The following is a 25,923-nucleotide window of genomic DNA, read 5'->3' on the forward strand; positions in this document are numbered from 1 at the left end:
GTAAAATGTGTTTTTGTGTTGCTATTTGTTTAAGGAAGAGGTTTCTTTCTTTTTTCTTCAGTATTGTATAGTAGAGGTCTTCAGTTATTTAGAGTAGTATCATATGAGGGGCTATTACTGTTAAAAACATTATTTGTATGTATTCTTCATGATGCCTTTCTACCGCAACACAGGGAACAGACTATTCATAATGTCAGACAGCAGTGTATTTAGTCAATGTTTTTTTCATCCAGACACTTAATTTATAATAAAGAGGTATACAACAATTTTTTTTTCAAGAAAACAACATGTCACAGGTAGTTAAAGTCCATTCATTCCTTCCAGAGTGCAAAGTAAATGTACGTCCTTTAAAACAGTCATCTTCTAATGAGGGGCCATAGTGCTTCAGGTCACCAATAAACCGCTTAAAGTAGGGTTTGGAGTCAGACCATTTCGATTTATGGATATGGAATTCACCAAGAATGACCAGAGGCTGAATAATATAGATAATATTACCATCCATCCATGGAACACAAAATATATCATCAGTGCCATTTTCCTGTTTATAAAGTTTTGCATATGTATCCAAAATAAACTTGAATGCTCACAGTGAAAGAACAAAAGCACATGTATAATCTATATTTAGCTTAAATCCTTCCTCCTTTTCTCGGTAAATGTACATTTTTGAAGGACATTTCTTTCATTTCATTATTTAGCATTGATACTATATTTGTTTAAAATAACAGGCTTTTCCCCCACTGTAAATCACCCATGAAAGAAGATCAAAAGAATTTTGCTGCAGGTGTAACACAGTCCTAACTATTTCTGATGTGTCTGATTCCACATGGTTTATTTAGAATATCAGTATTTTTCCGATAAAATATGCTCAGAGCTGATAATTTTCATTTCTGTAAGATCACAACTCTTTAAAATATAATCCAAAATAATAATATATGTTTTGGTGTGACTGGTTTATTGAAATCAATGTGCTATTGTCTGAAAGAAAAAACAATCTTCAGAGAAACGAGGCATGATCCTTTACCTCGGTGTACGCGTGATTATAATCCGTCGCTGCCTGGTTGGTCGGTATTTGCCCCAGTGCATCTATAGCAACGTTCAAACAAAAAACCAGCCCGGTCGGGCTGTCCTGATTACAAAAACAGGCGCACCGTCGGTGGTTAACACAGGCGCTGATTGGCTGACACCCTTTCAACGTTCAGAGAGAGATTGTCAGTCAGCTGGAGCTCGAGGAAAATAACAGTTGCTTGTTTTTATCCGGTGCGATTTTTGAGCTGATATACTTTGTCGTTGCGTTAATAATACTTTTAATTCGCGTTCGCAAAGCTTTCGACACACTGTCTTACAGAGAGGACAGCGAGAATGTAGTGTTGTTATTGCACACCTTTTTTCAACGATAGGTGAGTAAGCTAACATTAGCTGATGTTGAATTGGTTACTTAGCAAGCAGGCTAGTTAGCTAGTTGTCGGTGTTGCAGTTGGTTTAGTTGTCAAACCACACCGCAGTACGAGAGTATTTGCTGGCTTTTACTTGTATGTCATGTATTTTCGTCTTACAGCAGGCTACAGTAACTTACACTGGCTTTTCAGTTGAGCTTCCTGCTAGCCCAGTTGATTAGCAACAGTCACTAAGCTACCTTTCCACCTATTTGTCTCCAAGGTGACGGTGGATGTTGCTACATCTATCCCATCACCCCGGGTCTCTCTCCGTCTGCTCTCCGGGCGACTGGCAGCTCCTGTCGCCTATTTCCAGCCGTGCCTGGTGCCCCGTGCTTTTGTGTGGAGTACCGTGCTGTGGATGACTAAGCTGACGGGGCTCCGTGGCTGCTGTGGCCGCCGGGCGGGCCAATGCTAGGAACGTGGAAAACATAGCGGTGCAGGTCGGTGAGGAGATGTCAGAGCGGGGATGCCTCTTCTTGGAGACAGTGTTGTAGTCGAGGGCATACACGAGTGTACACAGTATACCTCCCTCTCTGACTTGGCGTACAGACCAGCGGACCAACTTTTCAGCCAAACTCGTAGTGACACATATATGGATGGTGGGGTCGCAGCATGCCCACCCCCTCAACTACCACTACACCACTGGCTGGAGGGAGTAGCAGTAACGGAGGAGAAGAGGAGCCCATGTCTGCCACCTCCACCTCTTCTATCGGCTCCTCTTTCCGGTTCATCCCGGCTTTCTGCCTGGGCGTGGTGGCAGCAGTAGTGTTTCAGCTGGCCTGGGGAGGCCTGACTCTCACCTCTTTCTTCTTGAAGTTGTTCATCTATGTGTCCTTCGCCCTCCTGTGTTTCCTGGCTGGGAGTTTTGTTCTGCTAGTCAGGAAAAGTCCTCTCAAGGTCAGCTGCTTTGACAGAACCAGAAGGCAGTCAGCAGTACAACTGGGGTTCTTCAACAAGCTCATGGTAAGATGCTGGGCTCTCTCAGTTTAAACTCATTGATGACATGCAGTACTCCTCTTGCAATCCACACACACTCTACCAGCTCTTTCTGATGTTACATTAGCATTACACTATGAGTTATAACCAACTGATGGAATCCACTGATAGGGAGAAAAACTGCCAAATTCTACTGTAATCTAATGGCACTTCTGTCTAACCTTTACTCTAACAGACTGGAGCACATGTAAACATGTTGATCAGACACATCCGATCCTAATATTTTTCATTTTTGCATCCGTCTCAACTGCTTCATCCTTTCCCCCCTAAATTATCTCCCTCTCCTCCCCCATCTTTCTCCCCTCTCTCATCTTCTCATTCTGCCCCCTGGATCCTCACTGTGTTGTTCTATAATAGATGAGGTGGAGTCATGCTGCTGGTTTTTAGACACACTTAAATGCACACACACACACACACACACACACACAGATATATGGTGATTTATTCTGCAAGGAAAGTGATTGTGTCCTTGCAGCCGGCTGGTGGCTCGCCTTAATAGGCTGCCACAACCCAGCGGCTGCCTTTCAGCAGTGTTTGTGTGCCACTGTGCCCTGATGACTTATTGATACTGACAGCGGAGGAGTATTGTCACAAGCATTTGTCTGGTCGACATATTGTATAAGCTATGACAAATTTGGGCTGCCTTGTTTGTTGGAATTTTACGCTTATTTGACACACAGCTCTCAATGTTCTCTTCCTTCCCTTCCTGTTGTTGCCCAATATTTCCTGATATTGAGCTGTTGTCCCCATCTGTGATGTGAAGTGAAGAGATGTGATGTGATGCTCTTGTTGTTTTTCAGGCCCGCTTTTCAGTGCCAGTTCAGGAGTCAAGCCTGAGCAGGAGGGTGGTGGTGTCACACAATGTGGACAAAGCTCTGAAAGAAGGTAATGAATCATCTTTTAGTGTGTGAAATATGAATTATTTGATGCCCTTAAATCCCCCCCCCCCCTTATTGGTTTTTACCTTGAAATAAGATCATGATTTTGCAAGGTATTTCTAGTGTCCTGCACTGTCAAATATTCTGCAGCAGAATAGAGTTTGATTTTAGCTATGCTTGTATATAGTCGTACAATAATGCTACATTTCAAAATATTTATGTTAATATCATGTTATGCCCATTTTTTATCATGATAAAAGGACACTAGTATTATCCATTATATTATCTCCCTACTTTTTGCTAACAGCCTCACATTGCTGAAGTTAACAAATGTGAGTTAGTTATGCAATACTACTTAGACAGTGTTGTTGCAAAGTAATGACAAGTAGGTGTCCAAAATCTCTTTCTCTCTCCTCTTAATTTCTGTCTTTATTCGGGAGGGACAGTGCATATTAATAACTGAATCATTTTCATCTGAAGCTCCCAAGCAGGCAATAGTTAAGCCTCATTTATACTCCCTTTACAAATAAAAATAGATTTGTCCATTTGTGTCCTTCATGGTGGCATAGATATGGCCAATAGATGGCACGAGAGGGCAAAGTCGCGACATGTTGAAGAAGAATTCTGTTTACTATTATTGCTTTTGCGACTTTTAAATGTCTTGGTAATCTCCTACGTTGTATCTCGCTTGAAATATGCCACACTGCCCCCATTATCTCTGGTGGTACGGCTCCATTTCGTCGGTATTCATAAGCTTTAATAAAATGGACGAAATGAACTCCGACAGAAGGCACCTCCTGTCTCCATTTACCTATCTAGTGTTAAGCATAAACGAGTTCTTAAAGGCACAAACATTAAGAATAAAAGCACTGAAAATAAAATCAACACTAAAAGCAGCAACAATTATACAGACTCAAACAGAGCCTGCACTGCATAGAGACAAAAAGCAGCTGTTATGACACACAAGGACCCAAGCAATAACAAATAGGACAACAAACACCACAAAAGCACTTCAACAGTAAAAGCAGTTAAACAAAGCAGAACAAAGCCTTTGCTGCATAGAGACCAGAAAGCCAAATTTAATGACTCACAAAGAACTAAAAAAAAAAGACAAATAAGACAACAAACAACATGAAAACACCTCACTGTTCTAATGTTCACAAGTTTGGTTTCTGATAAACCAGGCTCAATGCTGTGGAGAAGGAATAATAGCTGACACAACTACCATCTCAATTTTATGTTTTCTTCTCTTAAAAAAATTAAAATGAACTTTACAGATCCTCAAAAATCAGTCTTTATTTCAGTGAGTGTCTTTGCTGATTGGTTTGCATTCAAAAGATCCCTCATGAAATGTTTCTGACACTGTCGGAAACACACACAACTTCTGTTTTTGAAAAACTGCTGACTGATGGAGCTCTGTTTCTGTCAGTCATCACGTCCTGTCAGGGATCCCTCCCACTCATAGTGGATTACAACAGCACAGCATCCTGGTCATCACGTCCCGTTCATACTTGCACACGCGCACACGCACACACACACACACACACACACAGGGGCACGGTATGTCTGGCTGCCAAGTAACAGATGGCTCCAGGATTTACACTAAGGGTGTGTATTTGCATATGCTCCCATGTGTGTTTGAAACGGTTTTTGAGGCGTTGTGTGGTACAGGTTTATGATGACATTATTAGGTTCACAGTCAGGACTTGCTGTGCTGATTATTTTGATGAACAGTGCTTATGTATCAGTTTTGTGTTTGTGCACAATTCTTGGATTTAAATCAAGTACTTTAGTCCAGGGCATTAGCTTCCCAGGGGACCTCTCAGTATTAGCTTGTTTTTTTTAGTTGTTTAACACATAATAGCAAATACAAAAATGCATAAATTCACTTGTTAAAAAATATTTTTATGACACTTTTTCCTGCTTTACCAGTGAAAGAGTTAATATTTTTAGAATTGGTTTCCAAAGTAAAAGAAAAGGTGCCTGTTATCGATCTATTTTGACTGCATTGGAAATGATCTACTGTAAAATATGTACTTTAACTACTATCAAAGCACCAGCCTTCCATATATCTACTCATCTATCCATCTTATTTCTCAACCATTGATCCTGTTCAGGTTTAGCATGGCTGGAGGCTCTACACCAAACAGATCACCAGCCTATCACAAGACTAACCCACACGGACAGATAGATGCACTCACCTATAGACAATAGAGTCACCAGTTCACCTAATTTGCACGTCTCTGGGCTATGGGCGGAGGGATACAATCTGTGGAAACAAATGGAGAACATGCAGAACCCTTTTGTATGGTGAATTTAAAAAGGGCACCAATATACTTGTGAAAGCTGACCGTTTTATACAAAAGATGGTTTGTCTACTACATAGTATGTTGGTGAAATACTGTACATAGTTGCATCATTAACCGTCACGTGCGCTACCATGTCCGCCATGTCTGCTCTTCGGTTATCCTTGTAAAGATGTTAAGATTGTTCACAGAGTGTACAGTTAAAAGACTAGAAGACGTTGCCCTTAGTTAACAGATCAAAAAAGGAAAGATTGATTTGAATCACATCTTTCATGGAGTTCTACTTAATTATGATTCCAGTACCATGCTCTCTTCTTCAAAGCTAATCTTGATGAGTAACATCAGTATGCAGACGTTACAGCATTAATGTTAACTGAAATTTCACTGTTGAAATTTTCCTTTAATGTAGAGCCTGTTTAGAATACTTTTCCAGTTGCATCTGATACTCCAGTGGCAATCTGTTTTTGCACTGACAGTGTGTATGTTTAAGCTTCTAACAGTAAGATATGGCTAATGAGTTAGATCCACTTGCCATGAAAAAATATATCACAGCAAGAGTGTCTTAGGTTTGAATTCACCATCTAGCTGTGGCCTTTATACATGCACTTCCGTGGGTTTTCTTTGAGTGTTGTGGTTTCTTCCAGCAGTCAGATGAAATTCAGGTTAAGTGAATTGGTGACCCTAAATTGCCTGTAGTCAACTCGTCTGTGTGTGAAAACGAGAGGTTGTCTGTCCAAGTGTCTCTCTGAGTGTCAGTCAGCCAGCCCTCCAGGATGTTTTGATGTCTTGATTGCAGCAATCAATGCAAATTCGACCATTTCCCTGTGTGACCTTGCAGCTTTGTTCAATCACTGCAAATTTTCATGCTGTAGATTCCCCTGAGATTCACCAATCGTAGCAGTCCCCCACCTAACGTCACCAAACTCACTTCCTTGTTTCTGATTGTGAAGATAGAGACATTTGTGATTCGAATGTCTCGCATTTACAAAAAAACAATTACTGCGTAAGTTCATGCAAGGCAACTCCCTGATATTCTGCACAAAAGCATGTGCAACTTTGTGATAGAATGCAAATAACATTGATTGACAAACACTTTTCTTCCCCAAACACACTTGGTGAATGGCTGTAACACGCTGACAACAGACAAGACAAATCACCATGACAGAGGCTGTTGCATCCACATCATTGAACATTGCAACATGCATTGCAATGTTTTAGAAAAGCTTCTGTGAAATTAGGCATCTTTGTCTGCAACAATCCCAAAAAGCCTGCAAAATTCTTGAGGGTCATCTTTATGTGTCAGCCCCTTGTTCAGGGTGCACACCACATGCCGCATAATGTATGCTACCACCTTGACCTTGCACAGGAGAAGTGCATATTGAAAACAGATGGATGGATGGATGATACTTCCTCTACCTTTCAAACACTGCACCAGTGTTCACCAGGGTTTTGAAGGAAATGAAACCTAACGCAATACATGCAGGGGGCTTGGGAGATTAGAGCATTCACAATGAAAATGGAGCTAGTTCAAGTCTTGTTGAGAATGCTTAAAATCTCAGCAGCCATTTGCCAACAGTGGACTGGCAGCAACGCTTTCTCATACACAAAAAAAGGTGGTAACTTTTTGCAAAGAGACTACTTAGATCTACTCTTTGTTTATGTGCTGCAGGTGTCTGTGCCTTTATTATTCGTCTTCTATCAAAAATGATATCTATATATCAATTCTCTCCACCTGTGTCTTTCCACAGTGTTTGACTATGCCTACAGAGACTACATCCTGTCCTGGTACATCCCTTTGAGTAATGATGAGGGCCAGTTGTACTCCATGTTGTCGGAGGACTGGTGGCAGATGATTGGGCAATTGAGATCCAGGCTCGCTGACATTGACCTTGTCAACGTGGTGTGTTACGACAGCATCCGAATCCTACACACACACTTCACTGACCTCAAGGCTGCATCTGCAAGGTATACAAACGCACACACATATAATTGTGAATAGTTAGAGTTACATTCCCCAAGTTAAGGCTTGAGTTTTCCAAGGTGTTTATCACTCAGTTACCCAGAAATCATGTAAGGGAAAGCCAGTGAAAAACAGTGTTCCTCACTTCTGAGTAAAGCTTTCATTGCACAACGTTCTGACTCATTGTTGTTTGAACAGAAAATATGTCAGCTTTGATTTGTTACTGGAAAGATTTTCCATCCCACCAGTGTTCATACCTAGCACCATAATGTTATGTACACAGATGGGGTGAAATTATGGCAGTTCAGTACCATGTAAATGACATTAAAATCCTCCACATTCACTTCCCTCTTCTCCAGGCAGCATCTGCCAGGTACGCTTACAGACAGAGTGATGATTCACACACCATCTGGTTTCATTATCTCTGCAAGTCAGGCGAGACTTGTGATTTGATCACACAGAGATGTCTGGCCTCCCTCATTTTCAGTAGTTTAAGAACAGTGTAGCAGCAACGCATCTTGTTCAGTCAGGTTTTAGATGCAAAGACAGTGAGATGCGACACAGCTGAAGAATGAATAACAATGGCAGTGTTAGCTATGTCAGTGAAATCAGATCTCCTATAACATCATCTGACATCTAGCACTGCCAGAATAACACTCTGTCTCTGTATATATGTCAGCTTTAATCTGCGTCTCTCTAATGTGTGCATCCAGACCAGAGGAGTGTGCTCGGCCGTTTCCTCTCCATCCCTGTTTGGTCAGTCCAGACTCTGAGCTGGCCTTTCTTCGCTGTGTAGCCAGAATACTGCTGCTATGTCTGCTGCCACAAAAGGATGCCAAGTCACATACACTACGCTGCTGCCTCACAGAAGTCATCACTACTAAAGGTATTGTGACATTGTGTGCATGAGAGTGTGTGTGCAAGGGCTGTGCTGACACTATAGTGAACCTTTTCTTTTCTTGGGTCAGCTAGTGAACACAAACTCTAAAGGCCCAGACACACCAAACCGACATAGTGGCGATGAAGGCTGACTTTTGTGCCACCTCATGTTGCCTGTGTCTTGCCCAAACATTTGCACTTGAACACATCGCAAAGACTACAGCTAATGGCCAGCTAGCACGTATGTTCTGTGCCCGCATGAGAGGAAATAGCTTTCCATACCAGCAGGCAGCTGTAGACTGTATTGGTCATTCAAAAACAGGAAACTAGACGACCAACAGGACAAATTCAAGGTGCTATTTAGCCAGTTAGCATATTAACAACTTAGCCCAGTGGTGGAAGAACAAATGATATTTTTTAAATCAAAATTATGATATTTACTGTGCGCTAGCGAAAAACAACAAAAAGAGTCAGCTCAGTGGCTCAAAACATAATATAATCTAATATAACAAATTTGTTTTGATCTCACACCCTCTAACTCAAGTCATTTGTTGGTTTTCCTCACTTCCATTTCTCTTCTCGTGCACTGAGCTGAACTGCCAATCAGAGTGATGTCTCTCACTGATGGGCTCCGCCAGCTTTGATGCCAATTCAACATGATGATGCGACTGAAAAACAGCAGACAATGGCCGACAAGTGCCAACAGATCGGGACACACTGCAAAAACTAGGATATCAGACATACCGATGGCCCGTCATTGACTGACGACCGACTGTTGGCCAGTGTGTCAAGGCCCTAAAAGTCAGACATCCAAGATCATGGTGGGAAAATTAAGAAATGGTCTGAACTTGATTTGAAATCAATCAAAATTTGCACAAGACTTCCCACATTACAAATTAGAGAACCTTTTTTTACTACAGACACGGACATATGACAGCAGGAAGGTGTTCCAGTTATGAGGTCCTGGTGTTGTGCATGTTTGCCCTTTGGTGTGACTTTTGTGGAAACTCAAACGGAATGGAGCCATTATTGATGTTATTAGTGCCAGCGAGGACAAGTAAAAATGTGCGCTGTGAAAAAAAAGAGGAAAGGCAGAGACACATAGATATAACACAATAGCGCTTGCAGTGTGTCTTCAGTTATTTCATGATAAAGGCAAAGGTCTGTTGTAACAACTGAGGCCTTTTGCTAATGTTCTCATTTGCTATAAAAGACAGCTCTCTGTTTTAGATAAGAATAAGTGTATTAAAGAATGCGACAAAATACGTATGACAGTGTTTCCCACAGGACAGGAATCTATTTGTGGTGGTGTGGTCCGGGGGGGGTATTGAAAATATTTTTCAATACTCATCTGTGTGAAAGAGTGAACATCCAACGTCAGAGTTAATTACTAACAAGCAGAACCTTACGGCCGGGCTCCACCAGCTGCAAATGTAAGCGTCACGTCAGTGTAGCGTTGCGGCGTATTCATTTGGGCTCCACTGACTGCGTACGGAAGTGACACGTAGAGAAGCCAGCGGGGTTGTTTACCGTTTGCTGAGTTGAGAGGCTGCATGTAGGCTGCATGAAATGTTAAAGCATTTTCCACCAAAGTTATTACATATATTTGAGTTATCTACAAGTTTACTGTACTGTTTGTCATCTACTCGCTTTCAAATGTCCGCCACGGACATTTACACAATGTCACGGATAAACATGGGTAAATGCATGAAAAAAATCATCACATATCACTTCTGGTAATGGTTTATTCATTTAAAAACACATTGTGCTCGTTTAGCACACTACTGCATGTAGTTTATATCTGCTGGAGGGTCGCGTAGGGGAGCATCACGTGATCTGGTTATTGTAATGTGGACCCAGAATAGACTCCGCAGATATAAAGTTTGGTGTAGCCATAGCAGCGCCCTTTATAAACAACAAGCCTGTCAATACAAGCAAGTGCTAATGGATAGTGGGTTAGCTTTAGTGATGTGACGTTCGCGAACGAGCCGAGTCGTTCAGCCGGCTCTTTGTAGTGAACGAGTGAGCGGCCACACTGTCTTTCTCCCTCACAAACTAGTCTCTCTCAACTTGTTACGGATCAAATAATCTGAAATTAATGGTTACAGAGTAAATTAAAACAAAAAACAAAGAAATTAGGAACTGGCTTGTTCACTCTAAAGAGCTGGTTCACTCGTTCACTTCAAAGAGCCAGTTCAAAGACTCGGCTCGTTCGCGAACGTCACATCACTAGTTCGGACCACTTTTGGACTTGTTTGCCCACATATTTGTACCGAGAGGTCTTTGGATCTGTTCTGCTACTATGTCTGCTTCTTCTTCTTCTTCTGGCGGACCAGGTGCGTTAAGTGCGTCTTTACGATGCATACCGCCACCTATTGCACCGGAATTGTAACGACAAGCTACATTCACAGACAGTGAGTCCCATTATAATGTGTATGAGCGAGGTCGAACAGGTAGCGCCAAAAGCAGAAAAATCTATATGTGACGGAGATAATTTATTCGTGGCACACCGCCACAGATAAGTGAATGTATGGGAAATACTGTATGATATGTCATGTTGGCAGACTTGTCATAAAAACACAAATGTTGTCGGTGAATCTGTTACCTTTTTTTTTGTTTGTTTTGTTTTTTATTCTGTTACTGTGTGTGTCTGTCCTTTCCTCCTGTATAGTAGTATTGAGTCAGCTGTGTCAGTAATAGATCTTCTCATCTGATGATAGCTCTGTTTCACTGACATGTAGCTGTAAGCCCTGTCATGGAGTCAGCATGCACAATACCAGGGCTCGGGAACCTGAAAGACTAAATTGAATGCGACCATTATTATGAGTGTTATTAATTACACCTGTGCTTTTCCTGCTATGAAAAGTAATAGATGAAATAAAAGGACTTCCTTTCAGTATTTATGTATTACATTAGAGGGTAGTAGTAAATGCATAATCCTGATATGTAGCTGCTATTCTGTCTCCAGAACTGCATTTCCCACAAATTAAGCCCTCTAAAGGCATAAAGAGTACCTAAAGGCTAAATCCACTTTATTAAATTTGTCAATTATATGTACAGTCACTTAATTATTGAGGTAATGTAAGTCATGGTCACTGCTTTCAATTTTGGCAGGTAATTATTAAGATGCTTAAGGTCACACAAGCGAAATACAAGCATTTACCGGTGTTGCGTTAAAACCAGAGCTACATATGTAACTACAGTATAATTTCTAGATGACTGCCAGGTGACATGTGTAGGCATTAACGAGGAACATTGGAGCAACGATCGAAAAGAGCTGTGAGGGGAGTGTAAGTGGTCTCGAGGGATTGCAGAGGTGGATTCATTTCAGTTCGGTGGCATACAGATCCATTTCACTGTGCTGTAATTATCCACTTTGGCTTTAAAAGTGTCGGTTTGGCTTGAAAGGCAGAATGACTGCTGGTATCTGTTTGTACATACGGGCATACATCTGATGTTTGTGAGTATTTTGGCTTGAGAAGACTTCACTGTGTATATTATGTCTGTGTATGTTTTTTCTCTTTGAAATTTAACAGCATTTTCTAGAAATAGTTAGTGATTCAGACTTAATTAAAAGCAATCAGTAGATGTTTCCTTTTGATTAAATGTCTTTATATCTTGGTGTGTGTGTGTGTGTGTGTGTGTGTGTGTGTGTGTGTGTGTGTGTGTGTGTGTGTGTTTGTTGGTATGTGTCTGCGTGCTCCAGTGTTGAAGCCTTTGGTAGAAGTGCTCAGCGATCCAGACTCCATAAACAGGATGCTGTTGTCTCAGCTGGAGCAGAGGGAGCAGCAGGCTGAGCAGCAGAAGAAAGCCTACACCTACGCTGCCTCCTATGAAGACTTCATCAAACTGATATCAACGTCTGCTGATGTCAATTTCCTCAAACAACTCAGGCATGACACCAGTGATACACACAGACATACACCTGCACCGCCTCATTAAACTGAGACTGCCACGTACGAACATAGACTTCCTTAAATAAATCATACTGTACATACACACAAACATGTTAACCAGACAGTGTTATCCACCAGTCTGCTTGCTGCTGTGGGGTTACCATGGGAACAGACACTGTCTCTGTGGCTATATACTAGATCTAAATGCGGGTTGGACATGATGCTGCTATATTGTCTTGTTAGTTTGACAAAATAATATCTGAAAACATAGACTCAGTTACCCCCATGTTTGCATACTGTACTATATGTGGTGCATGCTTTAGAATAACTGCATATAACATTTGACTGTTGTATCACATCATAATGTATATATATCCTTTTCTTTTTACTTTAGTAGTATTCAGTTTTTTTTTTCATGTTAAGATAGCCCATTTTGATGTTTTTGATTGATTCCAACTGCTGATTGAAATTTTACATCTCTGTCTCTTGTAGGTATCAGATAGTGGTAGAGATTATTCATGCCACCACCATCAGCAGCCTCCCTCAGCTCAAGAAGCAGAAAGGTACAGAAACATTACAGTTCACCATATGACAGGAAAGCCAAAATGTGATTACACAAAACAAAACCAAAAAATATGGGAATTTAGGGATTGTGGAGATAGCCAGAAACATTCAGAATGTACAGCAGCTGAACAGCTAGCTGATCTGCTGTCAGTACACCACGTTGTTCATTATAGTGACTGCAACAGTTGTACAATTCTTCTTTTCTTGTCGTTGCAACAGCTCTGACAGTCCTTGTTGAGAGCTGGGTAATCAGGTCTGACGTGGCCTTTGAGCTGTGTCAGTCACGTGCAAGGTGGCCTAAAGGCACTGAGTTCACCCTCATGTCAGAGTAGGTTAAAGACCAACAACTAACAATGAAAGCTGAACCAAAGAGTTAAAGGGAAACACCACGTAAATTAAGATTTCCATTATGTTATCTCCATGGCCTAGGAAAGTTCAATCAATAGCTGTGAACATGAGCTACTCTCTCTCGAAGCCAGAAATCAGAGAAGTAAGTATCAGACTTGTGATGTCATCAGGTATGAAGTCTGGAGCTGCTCCATAGACAATGAATAGGAGCCTGATTTTGTGGACGGACCGAATATTTATTTTCATTTTATTAATAACCAAATGAGCTTTATTTTATTGTAGTGTTCACAGGTCTGAAACAGAAAATGTACCCATATACTCAGAACATTCCCCTGGGTGCTTAAGTCCAATCTATAATATCTTTCCCGGTGCATTTTTTCTATGGAGCAGCTCCAGACTTTATACTTGATGACTTCACAAATTTGAGTTTTAGCCCTCTAGTTTTTGGATATTAGGAAAGAGTTGTTCATGTTTTAACTGTCTTAGACATTAGGAATAAAATGTATGAATTTTGAAAATAAGCATAGTGAGCCAGGCTGGTAGTGTGGCCAGAAACAAACAGACATGACAGTGAAAAGTCATTGTTCTACATAAATGTATTTGTTTATGTTTTTTTTTTTTGTTTGTTTGTTTTTTGGTTCACAAATGATATTTTCTAATCAAAGTATTACTTTTTTGGTTATTCATTGGGATTTGCAGACATTTTCTGAAGATCAGAGTTTGTAGTTATTTTGTTCAGTTATGTTCTTTTATGTGTTGGTATGGTCTGAGAGTGAGTGACACCATAGCTAAGTGATAAAGCGATTACTAATCAAACCCACTGAAACCAGTTACAATAAAACTGATTACATTTGTTCATAAAAATATTGCCACACGCTGATGATTCTCAGTTAGTATCAGAATCATTGTACAGTATCCAGGGTTCCTACGCAAGTATGGAAAGTATGGAAAGTATGGAAAAGTATGGAAATAAATTTGATCAATTTCCAGGTATAAAAGTATGGAAAATTAAAAATAAAGTATGGAAAAATATTTATGTTTCCAGACTATTATCACTGTTCTAAAATACTGTTTTCTAAAATAGAAAATTAGGTATTTCCAAAAATAATTTAATCAGCCCGGATCGTGTTTTATGCCAGGCCAAGCACAGTTTGTGTGAGAGCAAACGTCTCAGAAAACATACCGCCCCTTTTACCTGATTGACAAGTGGTATGTCCAGTCCGCTGCCCCATGACTCTCCTCCAGCCCCCCAGGTATCAAGTTTCACTCCAACACTGCACCTTCGACAACAAGACGAGTTTCACGTGGTTCACAATGGGTAGATGCAAGTTTTTGGATGGATGGCTTGACAATATCGTATATAAATACTGGTTGGCCAAGGATTCCCAATTCACACACAGAGCTAGATGCAAGCTTTGTGTGAAATTGTTTGACATCGCCAACATGGCGATTCTGAGCCACATGAAATGAAAAACACCGACGTCTCGTTACTGCATCGCTTGCACCCAGAGTCCCAACCTTTTTGCCTCAGCCCAGACATTGAACTTACCTGAGTTTTTATTTCCATGCCATTATGGTACTTGGCTACAATCGCCTATTAAGAATAATTAAATATGATGTGAAATATGATACACTGATATATTTACTCAGATGTCGCATATTCTCTGGAAAAAAAAAAAAAAACGCCAAGAAGTCTGGAAATTAGGGTATGGAAAAGTATGGAATTTTGAAATTCTGGAAATTAGGGTATGGAAAAGTATGGAATTTTGAAATTCCAAATGTGTAGGAACCCTGCAGTATCCTGTAAATGTACTAATGAGCATAAGTGTACTCAAGCATATAAAAATCAACATGTATGGAACTTTGCTTTCACCAGCCACTATGCTTGACTGAAAGTACCTGTTTGTCACATACGATTAACAATGTCTATCAACTCTATCTTGATGGTTCAGTGGCTCCACATCAGATAATTGTGCTATTGTGTATTATTGTGTATTACTGTGTGACCAAAGGCGGCTCACACTTTTCTTTCATCATCTGCTGTCACTTTCTCTTAGAGCGAAAAGGTAAAGAGTCAGCAGCCATGAAAGCAGACCTGCTGAGAGCCAGAGATATGAAACGATATATCAATCAGCTGACTGTTGCTAAGAAACAATGTGAGAAACGGATCCGCCTACTCGGTGGACCAAACTATGAAAACAGTGAGGAAGGAGGGGCTGATGATGGCGATGATCCTCAAAGTCAGAAGGTAAGACTCAAACAAGGTGGACTGTGAAGGATAACATTTTTTGTCAATACAATGACAATACAATGCTTGAGAGTGTGTGCTTTGGATCAAAGCATGCTCCATGTGGCTGATGTTTTAACATTTGCTCTCTCCTCCCGACATCCAGATTCTTCAGTTTGATGACATCATGTGTAATCCAGGTTACAGGGAGCATTTCAGAGTTTACATGGAGAGAGTTGACAAGAGAGCTCTGATCAGCTTCTGGGAACTGGTGGAAACACTTAAAACTGCCAATAAGGTAACCTGTACACACACACTCTGCAGAGGGTTTAGTCTAACACTACTAACAGTATATGGTGGTGGGTGAATTGTGATATCATAACGATTTATGATGGTTGTTTTGCTACAGCTGTAGTGTCCTGTATTAGTGCTGGGCCTGGGTGTTGCTTTAACACAGCATTGTAAAATATTGCTATCATTTTTCGTCTACATCAGAATACACATTGTGACAGTAGTTGTCATTTGCAGCGCCAGTGAAATGCCAAGTGGATATTTCTCTACTGGGACATCAGTGCTATACTAAAGCACATTAATGCATTGGAAAATGTACATGAGTTGGGCTTTGCAAAACAGACCCGAACCACACTTGGAAGTGGGTTGAAATGCAATTCCAATTGGATTTCTACATGGACATTCTGGCTGCTCAAATCGGCAAGAGTCTGTGGACAGATGCCAAAAGAAATTGTCTGCTCGCACTTTCGCATCTGTATTGTCAAAGCTGGAGGGAACCTACTGGAAAGGGACAAATAATCAAGAGATATCTCGCGGCATTTGTCATGCGTTATGTGTTGGAAAGCCGTGTTGTCAGCGTAGCTACGTAGTTACTGACGCCTAAGTTGTTACCACAGCAACCCCTGCAGGAGGCTGACGATGTCCCGATACACAAATCCAGTCTGATCACTTGCAAATAACAGCATGGACAGCCTGTCTTCAAGATCTGATTTGAGAAACAAATCTGATTTGCCTGTAGTCTGAACGTAGCCTAACTGCTTATTTGTTTCTTTATGTGTATGTGACAGAATGAAGTGCCCCAAATTGTAGGAGAGATCTACCAAAAATTCTTTGTGGAGAGCAAGGAGATTCCAGTGGAAAAGTTTCTCCTTAAGGAGATCCAACAGAGTCTGGTGGGGAACAGAGGAACACAGGTCTTTGTTCGACTACAAGAACAGGTAAGTGCTGCTTTTACTACTAGCTAACTGTAACTATTTACCATAGCTTTACTTACTAAAGGTCCTCAGAGGAACAAGAAAGGTGTCAAAATATTCTGCGATGACAATAAAGTGTTTCTGTTTCTCTCATCCTTCCTCTAGGTGGCTGAGACCATGAGAGAACGTTATTACCCCTCCTTCCTGGTTTCCGACCTCTACGATAGGCTGATCAGACGAGACGAGCATCATAGCCAATCACAGTGTAGCACTGAGGAAAAGGAGGAAGGGGTCAGACATACACTATGTTGTCAAGAATCTGTTAAGATACTCAAATGTATAATTTTTCAGTGTTTATACCTCTGTTATTGCATATTTTAATAACTATATGTATATTTGATTTTGTAGTGCCAGGGTCTAGATGCAGGCGAAGAGGTGGGTGATGAAGGCAGTAAAGGAATAAATGAGCAGGCCAGCTATGCTGCTACAAAACTCCGACAACTCTACGACAAACTGGAGTACAAGCGACAGGCCCTGGGCTCCATACAGAATGCACCCAAACCAGACAAAAAGGTAAGAAAATACAAGCAAATGTGACAAAACACACCCTGGGGTCAAATCCAAAATCACTTCAGAAGTTCACAGCAGGATAAAACACACAACGTCCGGTCTGGCATGCTAGTTAACAATCTTTATTTTGTGTGTTTGTAGATTGTGAGCAAACTAAAAGAAGAGATCGGAGCCATGGAGAAAGAACACGGTGAACTCCAGCAACATATTACCAGGACTGACTGGTGGTGTGAAAACCTGGGGCACTGGCGGGCTACTATCACCACTGCTGAGGTAATACTTCATGTCTCTGTGCCAGTGATAGCTGTGGCCAGAGGCATTATGTTTTTGGGTTGTCCGTCAGTCCATCCCATTTTTGTGAATGCAGTATCTCAAGAACACCTTGGGGAAAATTTTCCATATTTGGCACCAACATCCACTTTGACTCAAGGATTACCTCATGAGATTTTGCTGATCAAAGATCAAGGTCACTATGATCTTCTATCTGTTGCATTCTCACGAACTCTGTATCTCAAGAACACCTTTAGGGATTTTTTTCAAATTTGGCACAAATGTCCACTTTGACTCAAGGATGAACTTATTAGAATTTTTGGTGGTGAAAGGTCATGGTCACCGTGACCTTGCATGCGTGTCATTCTGTCGGATGCAGTATCTCGAGAACAGCTTGAGAGAATTTCTTCAAATTTGGCACAAACGTCCACTTTGACTCAAGGATGAACTGACTAGAATTTGATGGTCAAAGGTCAAGGTCACTGTGACCTCACAAAACATGTTTTTGGCCCTTAACTCAAGAATTCATACATTCATTATGACAAAACTTCACACAAATGTCTAATGGGATAACATGATGAAGTGATGACATTTTCATCAATAAATGGCTGCTTCTACCACTGCTATAGAAACAAGCTATTTGTAACCAACTGGCTGATGGTCAGTGTAGAACCTAAGGCACTGGAGTGCTCTGATGACCTTCCTTTCCACTTTACAAACTTAATTTAAGATGCAGTCACCCAAACCATTTACAGAAGTGTGCAGGGTTGCATTTAACATCATTAACAGGAAAGCACAGTGTGCCTCCAGTCCACAGCACCATCTGTAGAAACAGAAGTATATTGTACATGGATCAAATTGTTGTGCCAAGCTAATATCGATTGTGCAGTCATTTAGACATTTGTTAAACCTTCTGTGTGTGTGTGTGTGTGTGTGTGTGTGTGTGTGTTTTCCAGGCTACAGAGGAGGGTGGTGAGACAGTAGCTTGTTACAGTGTGTGTGTTAGCCTGGTAGAAGGAGAGGAGACAGCCAACAGCCGCTGGAGCGTCCAGAGGAAACTCACTGAGTTCCAGATGTTGCATCGCAAACTCACCGAGGTAACACAACACCAAACCTGAATGTCTATGGATTTGTTTTCATTCTGAACAGAACTATGGTTATACTGCAATACCACTAGTTGAGAAATGTCAAACTTTTGCCAGTGTTTGAATGTTTCATCTCCTCCACCTCACCCCACCCCACCTGTTCAATACCACTACCAATACCGTGACTTTGACACCTGTTCTTGAACGCTACTTTTTTCCATACCAATTATATAAAATCAATGTTAACAAAAAGAAAATTGCATTTCACATTAGGGTACACATTTATAATTTGATTTTTCAGTTTCTTGGCATTTTTACAAACTGTGACTAATGTGTTTATTTGTTAATACACTGGAAATACTTTTATTTTGGCATGGATGTGGTATATCTTTCATTACTGTGAAAGCACATTTCAATCTCTGCGTGTCTCTTCCTCAGTGTTTTCCATCATTGAAGAAACTCCAGTTACCATCGCTCAGTAAACTTCCCTTCAAATCCATCGACCAGAAATTCTTAGACAAGAGCAAAACTCAGCTCAATGCCTTTCTCCAGGTAAACATGCAATCAGTACAAACTGTAAAGCTATATACACTTGGCTAATATTATTGCTGACTTGACAAGAGGATCCCTTTAGTGCTCAGTGCCTGTTACACTGTTGGAGGGTTTGGATTTGGTCCACTAGAACAATGCCAAGCTCTATGCTCACACTGCCTCTTTCTGTTTGTATGATGCCAGCTAAATAATGATGTTCATAATGACTTTGGCTCCATGTGTGTGTATTTGTAGCGTCTGCTGACAGATGAGCGATTGTGCCAGTCAGAGGCTCTCTATGCGTTCCTCAGCCCGTCTCCAGAGCACCTCAAGGTAACCAGATTCTCATTACCCTTCAACGAAGTCAGGGCTACTAATTAGGCTTGGGCAGAATCTATTTTTTCATACCTTCTTTATGTTTTACTGGTGTATGCAGTATATAACATTGTAAAAACAAATTTAAAAAGTAAAAACTGTGCTGCTGGTGATAGAAGTTATTGTAGTATGTGTGTCATTGTCCGGCCTGCAATGCTGTGTGTCTAATACGCAATTACCCTACTCAAACTGAACATACACTGTACAATTTGAGCCCAATTCTGACCTGATTTTTGAGCTGCACGACTTATTTTGGAGTCGGACCAAATTTCAGCGTTGTCAGGTGTCGTTTGCCGTACGTGTGTGTATGTGTAAGAGAGAGAGCGAGAGAGACTGAGAGAGGGCGAATCGAAACGTGGACGGACCCGTTTTTTGAAGAAATGGACTTCTAAGCTTTATTTGAAATGTCTGTCTTTACATTACTGTGAACTGTGCCTTCGCTAGCAAACAAACTTCTACCTGCCTGCAGCCCTGGAGCTCTCAAACAAACCTTTATTGACATTTGTCAATAGCCAGAACAGTCCACAGGAGCCGATGGGCCAGCTTATTGTCTATTTGACATGTACAGTGTGAGCAGATCATGGCCTGATGATCAGACCACACTGTGAGCACAGAAATTGTGAGCTTTGCCTTCACATTACAGAAGATTTAAGTGTACAGTGGGAGTTAGAATTAAACAACAACTAATTGTACAGTGTAAATCTAGCTTTAGATAAGTCTCGTTAGGTTTAAATACTTCTGGCCTGTAGAATAGTGAATAGATAGGTAATAAGAGCCCTACTTGCTGGAGGACCAGGTGATACTTGTTGCTGCAGTGGATAATCAATCATCAGTGGGCTGAACTGAGATGATGTGCGGATAGTGGTGGCAGACTGGCAGTTGAATAAAGTCATGTGGCTATTAAACTGCTTTTGTAGTTGGAAGAAGTCATCTCAAGATAAATTTATATGTGGCAAAACTCCCAAACAGGGGCAGAGGCATTTTGCTTTTATACAAAGCCTGTAACGTTGTCCTCACCACTCGCACTCACTCTCAGCTCAGCTGCCTGTTCCACCAGTAGATACTGACCTCTGGTGGTGTGTGTTGTGCACAACAATACATCACCTCAGCACAGCATCTCTGTAGAAGTTTCACAGAAAGAGGATAACTGATAATTACAGTAAGATTTGTCCAGATGATGTCATTCATAGCTATGGCATTTGAGGGCATTGGTATGATTCCATACAGTATATTGTGTAGTGATGATCTTATTCAATGTTTGAAGGTGATGTCAATCCAGAAGAAATCGTCTTTCTCTCTGGCCTCCTTCCTGGAGAGGCTACCTGGAGACTTCTTCTCTCATACTGAGGTACACGATCATTCATGACTGGTGAAGTAACATTAAGTTGTGGGCTGCCTTTGCACTCCAAAGATCAGATGCATAGAACTCTGTAGATCCACTTCTAAAACTGTGGGTATGCACAAAGACAGAAATATGCATATGCATTCTTTTCGAATTTATAAAGCAGCATGTATCCCAAATTCTTTTTTGTAAATCTCAGTTATTGTAGAGCTGGACGCACGAGCCCAAGCCTCATTTCCACTCCCACAGTTTGAATAAATGGATTTAGAGATGCCCTTAAACCACCATTTGCATATTGATAGTTGCGCCTGCTCCACCACTCACTAGATCTTTCAGTGAGAAATACGGCAAAGATGATGATGTCGCATCGGGGAGGTTCTCCAAAATTGAAGCTGTCATTACACATGGCTTTGGATATTTGTAGAGTCAGCCTCAATCATCATTATTATAAAACGTCAGAAAGAATTTATAGTACTCACGTTGAAACAGACTTTACAAAGTGCATCACAGTTCGGATAAAATTAAGTGATGACGAGAGATGACGCTCAAATGTAAGTCGAAAGAAATATTGAATGACTCATAAATAACTGCAAATTAATTTTATAAATGTGCCTTTGATTGACAATATACAGAATGATTTGTAGCCTGCAAAATAATTAGGGAAATTGGCAAACATGTATGCGTGGGGAAAGACGCACCCATGGTTTTTGAGCATTCACATCATTTATACATCTGGCCCCAGCTGTCTTGCATCCTCATTTGGATTGTGTGTGCTCTGTGTTGCTGCTGTCTCCAGGAGGAGGCTGATGATGACAGTGACTTGTCAGACTACGGTGATGAAGGAGATGGGAGGAAAGATGCCCTGGCTGAGCCCTGCTTCATGCTCATAGGAGAGATCTTTGAACTCAGAGGAAGTGAGTAGCACACTGTTGCATTTTCCATTTTAATATCAATACACAGACCAAAAAGTCTGACATGAAAGAGACAGAAGCTACAGTATATGAAGGAAAAAGAACTGTCTCTCTATGGCAAAAGGTGGCGTTACATCTTTTGTTTTAGATGTGATTAGCAAGGTCCTCTCTTTTTGGTACCAAATCATGAATTCTGACTGTATCTGAGTGAATTTATCTGATCAGTTTCCTTCTTTCACTGTCTGTCTGTCTGTCTGCTCAGTGTTTAAGTGGGTGAGGAAGACTCTAATTGCACTAGTCCAGGTGACATTTGGACGAACTATCAACAAGTAAGTTCCAGCAAGTCTGCATTTTGATTAACTACCAGTATGCCTTCAGGGGCTGTCACTAATATAACTCATTCCACATAGTATGGATGCAACATGTGATGCCTAATCATAACATATGTTGCAGAATAGACTCTGTTCCATTTATTCATGGTGTCTGTACTACCGTGTTTGAGTAAAAAGTGTTTACATGTTACTGTGTTTAGTGGTAGTTAGAGCTTCTTCAGCCTCTGTACTGACATATTTTCCAGTTAAATGGAATATTTGAGTGGTGTACAGTTACAAGAGGGATTAAAATCAAATCCTTCCCATTTCATTAGACACCTAAAAAGTGGGCGCGCTTAGAATTTAGCACTATATGGAGCTACAGCACATGGTTGGCTCCACACACACCATAATCACGTTAGATAAGGAGGAGGACGAGGGAGAGATGTATGAATTATAAACCTCACTCATATTGTTTTGGAAATGAAAACAAAGTTTTTTTTGCCCACTGATATCCAAACACAAATCTCTTAGTATTGATGTTGCTCTGTTTGGTAGGTACTACAACCCACAGATGGTGAAGCGCAGTTTTACATGAGTTGTGTGGCTAGCGAGCGGCCCAAGTCTTATTCGATTGGATAAACTTTTGTAAACAAAAGTGAGAATGTGAGAAAAAAAACAGGGATTTTGATGTAAAAATACTCTGATATTGAATTTTGGATGTATATTTGGCATAATACAAGAGACAAATGATCAATAAACAGAGACACAGGATTAAAACTGGGAACAGTATTTTCATTTCACTAGATACTATAAGCTATGAGGCTAACATCTTCCATGCTTCATTTTAGACAGATCCGGGACACAGTAAACTGGATCTTCTGTGAACAGATGTTGGTGTGTTACATCAGTGTGTTCAGGGACACCTTCTGGCCCAATGGGAAGTTGGCACCACACGTCAAAGTCCGAACTGACACTGAGCGCAGTGAAACTAAGGAGCGGGCTCAACAGAAACTACTTGACAATATCCCAGGTAACAACTGAAACACATGTAAACATGACTTGTAGATATTAAAGGGAAAGTTCGGATATTTTGACGTGGGGTTGTATGGGGTACTTACCCATAGTCAGTGTATTACATTATGTAGATGTTGGTCTGCATGTCTCCAGTTTGAAGAAGCAGCACGAGTGCCGAAACAGAAGCTAAGCAATGTACTGCTGTGGATTGGGGAGCAGCAAAACATATTTTAGCCATCTAAAACAATCTATAAAAGTTTGTCTGCCTGTTTCTCCAAACTGTGGGTGTCCTGACTGACGCCTACTGTATGTTACACACTGACTATGGATAAGTACGTCATGCAACCCCACTGCAAAACATTCGAACTATCCCTTTAAACGTAGAACATGTCTGACCTCTTTACTTTGTTTCAATATGATCTTCCATATCAGACGCACTAGCAAATCTAGTTGGCCAGCAGAATGCCCGCTTTGGAATCATCAAGATCTTCAATGCCCTGCAGGAGGCTAGTGCCAACAAACATCTTCTCTATGTAAGAATAATGCACATTATATCTGTCTTAAAAACAAATTTCATACAATTGCTTATATAATATGTAGCTACAACTGCAAACATAATTATTTTGTGTCACTGTCTCCATTAGGTGTTGATGGAAATGTTACTCAAGGAAGTGTGCCCTGAACTCAGAGCGGAGGTGGACAACATCTGAACACACCCATACACACACTCACACACACATACGCACTCAACATAAACAGAGTCTTTGGATCTTTTAGGCCTTTCCGTAGCAGACCAATCATAAACTGCCAAGCTAGACAGGGAGATGGCCTTTTGGTTCAACCTCAGACAGAAAGCTGCTGTCGGTCAGAGCTGAGACACACGCTGATTCTGTTGGTAGAACTTTGCTGTGAAATGATGAAAAGCTGAGCTGACACCAGACTGAAAGGGGCTGATGTTTGACTTTGTTGTGGTGCAGATTGAAACTTGTCTGTCTGAACAGGAAGACAGTCTGACATCTTCCTGTTTAGGCAGCTGTCTAACTAGACGGAACACATTTGTACCTTAAAGTCCACATTCACACATGAACAAAATGTTTTTTTGACATTATGTGACCCACGTCTGCACTGAAACATCAGATCTGTACCACGACAAATCTTCTGTTCCTGAGTAAATCATGACGGTCTATAGATTACAAAGTTGAGTAACAATATGTGAAAGTAAACAACTTGATCATTTGGTCATCGGTTTCCAGAGCAGATAATCTGAAGACCTTGATTAAATGCAGCAAAGACAGTTAAAGTTCAGATTTTCTGTTGCCCTCTGAAGGCAACCAGTGTGACATTGCCCACGGACCTCTGAACATTCCTCCTACACACAACCTGAGCAACAACACTTGTGTTCTGTGATTCTTGTTAAGGCTTATAATTGTGCAATATAATGTCATGTAAAAGTCATTGTGATGATTTTATTTATGATTATTATTGATAGATTTTATTTTTACCAAAAATTGTTTAGAGAGCGTTTATATAAGCAATAAATTGCAAACAAAAAGTGGATGTGGTATTTTTCATTTCTTAAAATGGTCTTTGAAACTACAAGAAGAATTCTAGAATTATATATCAACCAGATATATTCTGGATATAAAATACAAATGTTATTGGCAGAGATATGTCCCTGAACTAGCATCCTGAAGTAGAAACACTGAACAGCATAAAATCAAATGGACATGTACGAAAATTATTGGGTGGGGAGGAGGGCTGAATCTTTTTATTTGGGCAACAGCAGCCTTATCCATATTTTAATTGAACCCTCCCTTAGGAAATATTGATATGTTGTGTAACTATTCAATATATTTCTTTTTCTTTTACAAGTCTCACAAATGATGAATGAAATAAAATCATCTGCAAACATCTGCAATGGAAAATAGTTCGGACCCCACCTTGCTTTTCCAAAAAATGTAGACATCCCCCACCCTTTCACAAAAAAGGCAAAAAAAGCACAAAATTATTCATTATTTATAATCTTATACTCCTGCAGTCCCTTAGTGTTTTGCTCAGGGTTTTTGAAAGTATATAAAAGTAATGTTAAATATTACATTTTAACCAATCTGATGCAGAAATTGAGTCAAGTGAGCTGCAGCGAAGACATTACTGCCATTTTAACTATTAAAGCATTTCCTGTCCTACTCTGCTGCACTCATATTCCCTGGGATGAACTCAGTGTTTACTTTTCAATTATTTAAAACAAGCAGTGCTGGATAAAGGTTTTCAACTGGTTGTGGATAAGGACTGTTCATCCGTGACCCTATTTTTTAAAAGTGCACCTGAAAGTGGGCACTTTTTGTATTTATATATAAAAGCAGTGGAATAGTGTGATTGCAAAAGGTTTTAGGCTTTTACAGTTTTTCCCCTCCAAGGACATGAATGCAACATGTGTTTCCCCAAAGAGAGCATGGTGGTGTCAAAGGGAGTGAGGTGCTAATGCTCTGTTACCTCTTGATGCCAAACAGCTGAGCCACCACATGTCAAGGTAGAAAGGACAAGTCAAAAGACAGGAAGTGTAACACATGGCCTTCAAAATGAAAGCATAAACTGTTAAGTGATTAGGCAACTGCGACACCTTCAGCAACTATAGAGCTGTGTTGGATTATTTCATAATAATGGTATAATATTGCAACTGCAATCGAGCTTCTCCTGCATCTTTTTCTTGTGAGTTATTGTGGTTGTGTATGTCACGAGGAAGGAAATTTGCAATCTCACAAGCGAAGTGTATCAAGTGTACAATGCTTCAGAGTGGAACCATAGCTAAGTTATAA

At 40.6% G+C, this 25,923-nt stretch overlaps 1 protein-coding gene across 1 annotated transcript; it reads left to right on the plus strand.

Annotated features, from left to right (window-relative positions):
* The first annotated feature begins 1,203 nt into the window (after window positions 1-1,203).
* Window positions 1,204-24,662, plus strand: snx25 (sorting nexin 25). Its single transcript, XM_050042573.1, has 22 exons — window positions 1,204-1,397; window positions 1,657-2,399; window positions 3,233-3,317; window positions 7,365-7,581; window positions 8,290-8,462; window positions 12,162-12,348; window positions 12,844-12,914; window positions 15,321-15,511; window positions 15,657-15,788; window positions 16,570-16,719; window positions 16,861-16,986; window positions 17,104-17,268; window positions 17,407-17,538; window positions 18,492-18,632; window positions 19,059-19,172; window positions 19,407-19,484; window positions 20,791-20,874; window positions 21,665-21,782; window positions 22,042-22,108; window positions 22,942-23,123; window positions 23,540-23,640; window positions 23,752-24,662. The coding sequence occupies exons 2-22, from the start codon at window positions 2,049-2,051 to the stop codon at window positions 23,815-23,817; spliced, it is 2,931 nt and encodes a 976-aa protein (XP_049898530.1). The 5' UTR covers window positions 1,204-1,397; window positions 1,657-2,048; the 3' UTR covers window positions 23,818-24,662.
* Window positions 24,663-25,923: the final 1,261 nt, after the last annotated feature.

Source organism: Epinephelus moara, chromosome 4, assembly GCF_006386435.1.
Source record: "Epinephelus moara isolate mb chromosome 4, YSFRI_EMoa_1.0, whole genome shotgun sequence".
NCBI lineage: Eukaryota > Metazoa > Chordata > Actinopteri > Perciformes > Serranidae > Epinephelus > Epinephelus moara.